This window comes from Haemaphysalis longicornis, unplaced genomic scaffold (assembly GCF_048455015.1).
Source record: "Haemaphysalis longicornis isolate Haplotype H1 unplaced genomic scaffold, Haemaphysalis longicornis Haplotype H1 scaffold_1, whole genome shotgun sequence".
Lineage (NCBI taxonomy): Eukaryota > Metazoa > Arthropoda > Arachnida > Ixodida > Ixodidae > Haemaphysalis > Haemaphysalis longicornis.
This window is the reverse complement of record NW_027526203.1, coordinates 346,171,948-346,184,001: the sequence shown is the minus strand read 5'-3', so window position 1 is coordinate 346,184,001 and position 12,054 is coordinate 346,171,948. Positions and strand designations below refer to the sequence as shown.

The 12,054-nt window shown below is 47.1% G+C and overlaps 1 protein-coding gene across 2 annotated transcripts in view; it reads right to left on the bottom strand.

Annotated features, from left to right (window-relative positions):
• Positions 1-12,054, bottom strand: part of LOC144153554 (synaptotagmin-15-like) — a 168,658-nt gene that overhangs the window by 63,216 nt on the left and 93,388 nt on the right. For both annotated transcript variants that reach the window (XM_077685179.1, XM_077685183.1), the window contains exon 2: positions 2,335-2,494. In XM_077685179.1, coding sequence (XP_077541305.1) covers positions 2,335-2,494 — 160 coding nt within the window. The remainder of the gene's footprint in view (positions 1-2,334; positions 2,495-12,054) is intronic.

Here is a 12,054-nt window from a genome sequence, read left to right as displayed (position 1 = left end):
CACACAGGCGAAATTGGTCATCAAGCACCGCCCTTTATAAACGGGCCACGATGACCTCGGCGAAGCTTTGGAACAAGTGTAGAAAATAGTCGCGCAATTCCACGTCCGGACTCGCCACACCCTCCCCTCTAGCGTGGCGGTGGTGAGTGCTAAATGCAGTTGTCAGCCGTCTCGTTTCAACCAGATTGTTCTAATAATCTTTGATTATGACATTGGCTGTTACATATATATGCAATAGTCCTGAATGGATACGGTAGGATCTGCCATTTATTTTATTGCGCTTGTATTCAAGGCGAAATACTTTAACGAAATCGAAATTGAAACAAAGCCTCGGCTGTGGCATCCATTTATAATGTCTGCTAGCTGAGGTTTGCGTCTTAAAAAAAAAAAAAAACACGACGAGCAAAAGTTCCCGCATATATTTGTTTTACACGTGTTTGTTCTGGTGTTTGTTCCAGCCTCAGTATTTGTCCCCCCCCCCCCCCCCAAAAAAAAGTTCGACAAGTTCCGCCAATCCCGTTTCACCATGTATTCGCAATTCATGATGTCAGAAATTCTAATGCGGGAAATTGTGTGAAAGGTCGACGCTTGTTCTCTCGCTTTTGCCATTTTGTGTTAACAAGCAACTGCTGCTTCTATGAGTGGAATATTTATAAACACGGCAGTCTAATCTACCGATATAGGTCAACTTGTTTCTGCACTTTAGTGTATCTTTAAGCATGGTCACTAACAACTTACGTACCAAGCACAGGCGGCTCCGGGTTATTAAAACAACTGGGGCAACTACATGGTGTCCAGGAAATGTGTTGCCAGAAATAATTCGTAATACGTGCTCGCCAAGGCTATTGCGTGCTGGTGTTTCCCACCAAATGGACCTATACATCGGGCCGTCATTCACCTATATATATATATATATATATATATATATATATATATATATATATATATATATATATATATATATATATATATATATATATATATATATATATATATATATATATATAGGGAGTAGTAGAACTTTGAGGATGGTAGAGAACACAAGAGAAGAAAAACTTCGAACAAGGTAAAAGCACGATTGTGGCCTACGTTTCAGCACAGAGAACTTGCTTTCCTCAGGGCAATCTCTCATATATATATATATATATATATATATATATATATATATATATATATATATATATATATATATATATATAAGACAGAAATAAGTGTTGGCAGTCAAGAATACCTCGGAAAACAAGAAACAAGGGGGAGGATATGGTAGGTCATTGAAACAGATAAAGAATTTAGAAAGAAAGTGAAGAAAAAATGCCCGCCAGGTGGGATCCGAACCCACGACCTCCACAATACCGGTCTGGTGCGCACCAAAGACCAGACCGGTTTTTTAAATCTTCGTGCATGATAGCTAAAACACCCTGTGTATACATACATACATACATACATACATACATACATACATACATACATACATACATACATACATACATACATACATACATACATACATACATACATACATACATACGTACATACATACATACATACATACATACATACATACATACATACAGAAAAAGGTTGCCGAGAGACCATGACCATGAATGAAGACAGTTATGGCGTACCTGAGGTGTCACGCAGAATAATAGCCTAACGATATCAGAAAGCTTGGATCGCCTAAGAACTTCTGCCTGCACTCTCATTTGTATACGAGCGTTGTATTTATATGCGCGAATGTTGTGTGTATACATAAAACGTTCGCAAGCCCATGTTCCGAATGAATAAAAGCCAGGAACTCCCGGAAAAATTGCTGCAGGAAACGGGACAAGGAGACGACGAAGCGAGCATTGTTGCACATGATACTTTACTCGATCAGTCACTTGGGGCGCTGTACGGGTGGCTGACAACTTAATATTGCCCCAGGAACATTTTTCCTACTCGCCGCGCTGACTCAGTGGCTAAGGCGTCGTGCTGGTGAGCCCAAGGGGACGGTTTCGATCCCGGCCGCGGTGGCTACTATTCAGATGGAAGAGAAAAGCGAAAACGCCCGTTGATTGAGATTTGTGCAACGTCTCAATAACAACTCGCCGCAATAAACCATGCATGGATTCAGAAAATTATCAAACGCATTTCGTGTGCGTGCAATCTCACGGCGAAGTGTGTACACAGAACGGGACGGTGCGATTCATTCACGCATATGTATAGGGCCAAGTAAGCGTGGCGGCGGTTAATGCGAGAGTGTGAAGCCTCGGGCAGGTGGGGCCCAGTTGCGGCCCTCCCGCCGGGGTGTGCCGCTCTCCGGGAGAGTTGCCCGAGTCGGCAGCAGCCACTCACATGGACGTGCGCCGCCATGTTTCCCGGGCGAGGAGCGGGGGCTCGGCAGAGTCGCTCTTCCGTTTACACCTGCGCAGCCGGAACAGCAGAAGCCAGACGACCAGGCCCAGCACCACGGCGCCACTCACGATGCCTGCCGTGATGATCCATACCAAGACCCCTGCGAGAACACGGGAGTGGGAAGGCTGTTGAGACACACAACGCAGGCGCTTCTTCATGCCGCAGAGATAGAAAGCACGAAGCGCGTGCCCGGCACCTTTAAGGTGTGCTTCACACACCAGCGCTGCTTGTCACGGCCAGAACTGGAGGAGGAGGCGCTGTCGCCAACATAAGCGAAACAAGGGGGATATTCAGGGTTCATCCACTGAAGTCCACCTTCCCGAAGGAAGCTCAACAGCGCTTTTAACAACTCTCCAGAGCGCAGATATGAGGCTGCGTCGATGTCGCGCTCTATTGTAATTATTCTCATGGGCAACTGCTTCAGCAACAGTGGCGGAAAGGGAGGGGCAAGTGAAGGGAGGAAGAAACAGAACAAGAAAGTCAGGGAAGCTAGAAGGGAAGTGAGGTGGCCAAAACAAAAACTAGCTGAGAGTACGTCTTACAGACCACAGAGCGCTCGTCGAAAATAGAGCGATTTCCGGTGCAATTCGCATACAAACGACCTGATTCGATTCTTGACTAGAACTGCTAGATCCTGCAAGAACCATGCCAGCCACCCTCTACAACCTCGTGTCGGGCGGCCACTCATGACTTTTGATCAAGCAATAACGAGAAAAAGAAATAAAAAAGAACAGCCTCACTCGCTCATCCTTTCGTCTGCCTCCTGACGCAGGTCCAGCAATTATCTGGCAAACACGCGGGTGAAAGAAATGTCCTTATCAGGCCCGCGTGCCCACCGAAAACGCACGCGCGTGTCAGGACTGAGTTCAGCTTCACCGCAATGAAACATGGAGAGGTCACTCGAGCGCGCTGTGGTGAAGCTGAACCACGGGATTGCCCTAAGGGTGTGCTTTCAAGGAGTTTGATATGCCTGCCTGGCGTGTCTTGCAAAGGACTTCTTTGGTATGACTAGGCGAATAAATCTCGGGTTAAAATGATAAACTGGACACGACTCAAAAATGCATGTCCCCTGCCATGGCACTATCATGCTAGGTGAAGGGTAGTGAAAAACGGGCTGCCAAATATCGCTTCGCAATGGTCTAGGGGAAAAGATTGATTATGGTGCATCTCGCAATCTAACGCATAACACCGGCCATGACTGTACTTATGCCAGAAGAATACCATGGAAGAAGAACAACTATGTCAACGTTAACGATAGTTGCACCTAATTAGGCTTGTTAGGAAAAACGTAAACCGGGGTATGACGCCTGGAGAACCTTAACCTATTCTGGACGCGCTCCTCAAAGAGAAATGTGTTGCTCGAAATTCTCGACAAGAAGCCGCGGCTTCGAAGGAACACGGACGTGTTGCAGCTCTAGAAAAAAGAAACACGAGCGCTAAACAAAACCCCCTTGGCACAAGTAGCTCTTGGCGTACACCCGCCGCCCAGTTCAGCGCTAAACAAGCGTTTTCAGCGCAAAAACTGGTCTTATCGAAATAAAGGTATCGATGTCACCGAGCACACTTGTAACGGGCTACCTTTGAAATTTCGAAATCATCTTGTACTAATAAGGCATTCTTCAGATACGATGCGCGAATCATTTATATCCGCTGTTTCTTCTCCTTAATACGCACCAATATATTCATGCTGACACTACTTGTCTTCGTTATAATGTATGTTTGGAGTGTTCGTTATTTTTTCTTTCGTATGTTTTTGTTTAACGGTTACAGTGTACGACGTATCGGTACTTTGTAACCAGTGATGTATGCCTTGTATACCCCACTTCTGCGATAGCCCCTTGGGGCTGTAGTACGTACAAATAAATAAAAAAAATAAATTAATTAATTAACATACTTCTAAATAACAAAAAGCCGGACTAGCAGTTTTCATTCGGATTGCTGCTTCAATCCAGTTATATATCCAGTTAATATCCCCTAATGTGCGTTAGTCATTCTAACTGCATCAGCACTATACGTTGCAGTGGTCCTTTGATGTTTTGGAGTTCGATGAGAATAAAAAAGTCTGAGTTCTTTAATTGCATGAATGATTTCTTTCCGGGTCCAATTGTAGCGGTTCAAACCGTTATAAAGCGTTTTTTTTTTTTGCTTTGGAGCCGCGGAACCGAACCCTTCAACTCGGAGCATTATAAGAAATGGAATAAAAATCATTTCGTTCCCAACCCCGAGCCCAACCTTCAATGCGTTCTGGCCTTAGCCGAGTAGAAACAACCTAGGCGCGCCATTAAGTGTAAAGATTTTTCTACTTATGTAAATACGGGTTTTCGTTGTGGTCGCGCGTATGTATACGTTCTTTGATAAAATAGGCATTTGATATCCAGGTCCGGTCTTTTAGTTTAACTAACCTTCGCTCTAAGGTTTATTTTCTGGGTGAATGCGAGCTAGTGGCAGCCCCCGATCGGTGGGAGCGCCGCTTGTTTTGTTTTTTAGTAATCTTGTTTTTGAAGGCGATGTATGCTTTCTTGGGCGACCTAAAAGCGAAATGTTTGATCTGTCGGTCTGTCACTCGATTCAGCCACCGGGCCAAATGTAGAAAGAGTGTTTGAACAAGTACGTACAAATCGTTAGAACCGTTCCGAACTGCTGAAATTGGTGGCGTTAATCATAAATACATTTCAACATCCCCCAGAAAAAAGAAACATCAGGCATAATTGATGCAAAACATACGCACGTAACTGAGAGTAGCAGCGCTCTTTTAATTTAGAATAGACGTAGGATGGGTTTAAATAAAAACGCGGTAAACAAAAAACGGTTCCGTAGGAAAGCGAAATGAAAGTAAATACTAAAATAAAAGGCGTCTCCTCGAACTGTTCCAAGAAAAACCGAGAGAAAGGCCCCAACAGCTGGAACGCGAGCAGTGCGAACGCGGGAAAATTGAATCGAATTGAGCAAACGTCCATTCATCCATTTTGGGAAGAGGGAGAAGGAAGGAAAACAGCGTGAGATGAGGGTGTTACGAGGCCGGGGCGAGAGGAGGCTGTCGTCTGTTGACGATACTTGCGGTGAAGCAAGCAGGTACGCGGACAATTTTTCTTTGCCATCGCTTCAGAGTCAACGGACGCACGTCGAGCTTGGCACAGTTTCCGCTGTTGTTCGTCTCGACGAGAGCGACGCAGAGCAAGAATATTCGTTGAGGTACTTGATCCGTATAATCTCTGATACTACTGTGAGACCATAAAGATAATAGAGGCGATACGCATCGCGAACGCCAGGGGATAATGCCACGTAAGCTGGAATCCGGCTTATCAGCCGGCGCTCGATTTTCTCATGTATTCCTACGGGGCTCCCCTGCCCGCGGACTATCCAGGTCTGGTTAATCGAGGATGGCCATCCTTTCACTACTGTCGTTCGTCTCGACGAGAGCGACGCAGAGCAAGAATATTCGTTGAGGTACTTGATCCGTATAATCTCTGATACTACTGTGAGACCATAAAGATAATAGAGGCGATACGCATCGCGAACGCCAGGGGATAATGCCACGTAAGCTGGAACCCGGCTTATCAGCCGGCGCTCGATTTTCTCATGTATTCCTACGGGGCTCCCCTGCCCGCGGACTATCCAGGTCTGGTTAATCGAGGATGGCCATCCTTTCACTACTGTCGTTCTCATCCCGTGCACCTATCGCGCTCTCCGAAAACCCTTATATACAGCAGCCGCAGTGCGCAGCATGGCCGACGCCCCCGGGCGTTGCCAAGCAATGCTCTTTGCTTCTCACACAGCGTTTTCCGCCCTGTGAGCTCGATTAACAGGCTTCACACTCCGACAGAGCGACAGACGTGACTTTACGAAGTGGGGCACGAAGCGTTGACGCCCCTCCAAGAAACAAAAATACTTTGGTTCTTCTAGACGCGACGGGGGTGCTGTTACCAGGGCTTTCTTCGTTGGAAAACCCGACCGCGTAGCGTGGTGAGACATTGTTTTCCTTTCGGTCCATGGTGAGATGAAGATGGAAGCAATATTACAGTCAACGATGTGGCAAGAGACAGAGCTCCAAAGAGCGAGCAATCTGCGCACAGCACTCACGCAGGACCAACGCGCCCGTCTTGGTGGAGGTTGTGGTAACATGCCTGTTTACATAGGGTACAGAATCGCCAAGGTACGCTTAGGCGAAGTTTGGTGCCTTGGTGTCTAGGAGAAAAGGGGAAGGTTACGGGTACTGGCCAATCTGATAAAATAATAGGTACTGACCACAGTGACGGCCCCCTAAAGTTCCGTCCAGAGGAAACACAACTCGCGTTGAGAGCAGTCTCTCTTGATTTTTACCCAATTGGCCAAACCGCTACCGCTCACTGACTAGCCAGAATCACTGACAATTATTAATCCTTATTAATAATTACAGATGGTCGGACTAACTCTAGCTCTATCCGAACGGCTCTCCAAGCTGCCACCCGACGCCCGCTTTACAATATTTCAGCGAGAGCAGTCGGTCTTGATTTTTACCTAACCGGCCAAACCACTTCCGCTCACTGACTAGCCAGAGTCACTGTTAATTATTAATCACTGGTAATAATTACAGGAGATCGGGCGTAACTGGCGATGGCTACGTCGGCCTTGGCTCCAGTGAGCGGGAGCGGTTCGGCCACTTGAGTAAAACACCAAGACCGATCCCATTACGAGAAACGGCGGCTAATCGGCTGGTTTTGATTGTGTTATATTGAGGGGGCCCCGTCACTGTAGTGATTCTTTTAAAGTGACGGGGCCCCGTCATTGTAGTGCAGATTTTAAAGCGACGGGCCCCGTCACTGTAGTCAGTACCAAAATAATAATGGGTATAATCAGGTAAGGAGGTTAAAGGAAGTGGTGGGGGCCTGATGTTTCGAGGAAGTTTCCAACACCGGTGAGCAGACGCCGTTCACAGATTGGATTCGCTCCATCCAAGCACACCGAATCGGTCTGACTCGGTGGGCTGATAAGTCGGGGTCCTTGAAAGGCTTGTTGTCAGTACTCGGTAAAGCGACGACAGTTGCACAGCATGTGCGAGATGACATTATTTACGAAACATTGCGACACTCGGGATCACTTAAAGTCATATTCTTTCCTCCATGCTCAAAGTATACCTGCTGGCGCGAAAATATGGTGTCCTGGCCGACCCAGTCCGAATCCTACGAATGATAGTGTGGCATTTTGCGGGGCCAGCGGTGGGCAATGTCCGACCGCTTCCCACATAGAGATAATATACTGACTGCTTCCCACGTAGCACCGCACGCTTAGAGAGCAGTTAGGCTCGCCTGAAACAGATGGCGCTAGCGCCGCACTACGCTTTAAACAACTTCCAACACGTGACAGTTTCGGTTTCTGCCAAAAACTGCCATTGTGCGCTGAGAATTGCGTCGTAAGCAAAATGTGGAAATCACGGACAAAAACGTGGGCGATAACTTGGTGAAAGAACTGTGATTGGGACCATGCGAACCTCACGGGCCGCAACTGCACAAAGGTTGTCCGAGTTTGCGGCCGTTCGCATTCCCTGCTTTTCCCGAGGTGAGCGCAACAAGGAGACCTGAGTGCGCTGAAATGTTTGCAGTTATAGATTGCAACTGTGACCCAAACCGTATGTCGTCAGTTAGGCCGGGTTATAACTGTTGCCGCAACTGTCGTAATAACTTAAAAAATGACGTCATTTCACGTCTCAGCCAACCGAACTGCGTGACACGCCGTTTTTGAACTTCCATAGATCGCGATATGGATTTTGCGTCGGTAGTCTGAACATAGCCTTAGGGGCGTCGGAAAGCGTCACATACATCGCAAAAGCCGCTTTCGTAGACACAAGTATCTGCGAAACCTCGCTCGAAACATTTCGTTGCACGAGTCGTCTTGACGTCGCAGCGGATATGACGCTAAATTTTCAGCGTAGACCGACGCAGCGCCACAACTTATGGGCTGCCACAAGAGTTAAATACACCGCTTCAATTTTCAGTAAATTAAATCATATGTAGCGTTACGATTGGTGAGGTGCATGATTATCGCAGATAAGCCTTCGAGCCAGGTATAAGTTAGATGTATCGCAGTAAATCTGACAAAAATTACTACTCAAATAGATAAATAAAAATAAGGAAACAAAAATGTAAGGATGCTCCAAAGTTGTCACGTCACAAATGCTCCGTTACTAATTCTGGAATGCATAATACAAAATGCGGAAAAACTCTCAAGTCGACAACTTTGCTTCGCGAAACATTCGCGCCTACTGCCAAAGCATGATCACTCGATTTCAGCGTTTAGGACCTTCATTGTACCCGCTAAGCATCACTTCCCCATTTGCGTACCGGCGCTTCATGGGCGGGATACGGTAACTGCCACACGTATGAGATTTTTTTTTGTCCTCTACGTACGCCATATGGTGGTTTTAAAGGGACTCTGCAACACTTGCGATTAGGCTTTCACTCTTTCCTTCGTGTGTGGAAGCATTGTCAAAACTATACTTATCAACAGCACGGAGCGGCACTGCGTGATTTGTTCGTCGCAGCAGAACTATCCGCCTTTCATTCCTGCTTTACCCGCCGCGGTGGGTCAGTGGCTAAGGCGTTGCGCTGCTGAACACGAGGTCGCGGGTTCGATTCCCGGTTGAGGCGGCCGCTTTTCTGATGGAGGCGAAAAGCGAAAACGCCCGTGTGTACGAGATTTCGGCGCACGTTAAAGATCCCCAGGTGGTCAAAATTAATCCGGAGCCCTCCACTACGGCGCGCCTCATCGCCTGCGTTGCGTCGGCGCGTTAAATCCTACAATCAATCAATCATTCCTGCTTTGATTTGTGGCTTTTTCTGAAGTGGCTATCCAGGCGTTTATTGCTGTAACAGAACGGAAGAATAGCCGCTACATTCCTGTCGAATGACAAATTCTAGCGCTCAAAAAACGCCAAGACTCGGGAAAGAGAGAAAAATCTTTTGAGCAGGTTGCCAAGATACCTGATGGGCATGGTGCGGTCATTTTTGGCTGAGGTACTTTGTGACCCCCTATTCTAAATATATGGTGTGTTTGTTGACTACTGTCTGAAAGCATTTAAGATTCAGAGAAAAGTTTAACATGGTGTTTCAGGGTCCCTTTAAACATGTATGTTTATAGGGACGCTACATCGAACACTGGGCAGGCAAAAGCTGATAACGCGTAACAGTTAAATACTGCCCGCGCCAGTCAGCTGACAACGCTGAGTGCTGCAGCTACAGCGAAATGTGACCAAAAGCTTTCCAGTAAAAGCGTACAACTTGCATACCCATGCAGGACTATTGTGTTTTACAGCCCTTCACCTTCATAAAATCGTGCGACTAAAGCCCAACATTGTAGAGTACACTGAAAAGATAGCTATACAGTCGAACACGGATATATCGAACTCCAAGGGGATCGCGAAAGAATTCGATATATCGATAATTCGATATATAACATACGCCCATCTGAAGATTATCTGACAACTCCGCACATCACTGAGAAGTTTTCTGAAGTAGTGGAAAACGGTAGTTTACCGTTTTGACCCTCAAAGCACGGAAAATCCGAACCACAGCATGATGACCACCGCACTTTATTTATCATTGAAATGTCTTTGAGCTTCGTTTGTTTTTTTCTTCTGCGTCGTAAAGTTCGCCAAATTGTCTTCAAGATTACAAACACGCACAAATGAGAAAATCAACGCTGTACACTGTGCCACAACAGAGGCGAATAACGCTGACGGAACCTCGGCTGCAGTAGGCGGTTGGGAACGTTGTCAGGCACTGAGTGCCGTTATCTTCAGTATCCGAATCGAACACCTCCCCCATCTGGAGGCGTGCAACGAAGTCGCTTTGCACCTGACACGCTCCGGAATAGCCGGGGCGGGTTGTGCTGCATTCGCCTTTACGTCAACGTTGATGCGTGCATCCCCCTCAAAACTACTGCGAGGAATTCCGAACGCCTTTTCCACCAACATCTTTTCAGCAGCCTGCGCCCGACGAATTCCCGCCTTCGTTGCTCCGAAATTAATGCCTTGGACAAAACAAACATACAACGCCGCATCGGTCCCCCTGCACGAGCCACCAAACAGCTCAATCACAGAAAAAGAGTGCCTCCGGTCAATTTCCTTTGCTTCTTTATGTCCTTTCGCCCCAACCACTATCCGCGTTCTAGCTATCATGGAGCTGCCCCTCGTGCTAGCGTGAAAAAAGCTGTTGAAGGCCATCGAAGCGACATAATGCCGCGAACGCCGCATCTGTCTCAACAAGCCAGGCAGCTCCTGCGATGAGTCAACATTATCATCAACTCCACCCCATCAGAGGAAGCAAACTGTCGGGGGCACCTTCGGCGCGGAATTCGATATATCGAATTCGCCCGTGATCAGGAGTTCGATACACGCGTACAACAGCCCTATACTTTTGCATGGGATTTTCAAGGGGATGTTTGCACTGTTCGAAATAGGCAATAATTCGATATATCCGTGTTCGATATATCCTTGTTCAACTGTATAGCGTTAGGATTCCATGAATTCATGCAAAAGTGCTTTACAGCTCTTAGTGCCGACCACAGCTCTCGGTCCAGGCTTCTGTGCCAAAAAAGTGCCAACCACAGTGCCGACCACAGCTCTTAGGCCTTGCTTCGGTTGGAGAGTAGACATAGAAATATATATAAAAAAAATTGGGCCCATCTCCCCGCGAGGGGGACTCGAGTAAATGCGTCGCATAGGGGGTGGGTGTATTGCGTTAACGCTTAGTGTTTGGGGAGTTGGTGGTAGTGAATGCGCTGTATCAGCAGCTTCTTGACGTAGTTTGAATGAGTCAAGGATATAAGGCGCGTTCGTAGCCTCCCATTCTGTGTCGGCTTTGTGGCGCAGTGGGTAGAGCACCATGTACATTGCGTTCCGCCCGCAGGGTCGAGGGATCGAAACCAGGCGCCGGATAGTATTTTTTTTATATAGTGTAGGGGGAGGGGTGCGGACTACGACTACGGACGTCAACGCGGATGACATCGTGAGTTACTGAAATGCTCTGCATTTAAAATGCCGTGGCGGCGCCTCGTGTGGGACAAAACGCATCGCAGGAAACTAGGCCACAGAAGTAAATCAAAACCGCACTTAAACAAGCTTTGCGTGCCATTTTCTCGATTAAGTATACCTCCGGAACGTTTGCCTCCGAAAAATATCTAATTGATAGCTAAGTCTTTACTCACAGCGATACTCAAAAATAAAAAAAAAAAGGAAAATGCTGCGATTAAGCCGCTACGACGCTCGCCTTTGGTCGTGGGAACCAGCGAAGGCTGCGGTGAGAAATTCCCCCTAAAAGGCCTCCTGTTGCGAATGGCGCCACGCTGTCCAAAATGAGTCATGACCGCACCTAGGCGTCCGCTTTGTAAACGGTCTGTATACATGATGGATCATCGTCCATTCGGCAGCTAAGCAAGTTCACTAATGCCCGCCTTCCAAACTGGGAACATGTCGAAATCTCATGCAATACAGTTAAACCTTGATGTAACGAAGTTGACAAAAGTTCGCAATTTTTCGTTACATGCATGTCTTCGTTACATGCAGGTTTCGAGTTAAGGCTCGAGTGAATGAAGTAGAAACGAAACCAAAATTACTCCCACCTCCCCTCGCGGGAACCCCTGTGTAGATGCGACGCATAGGGGGTTTCGTTGTTGTTTCCGTTAGGT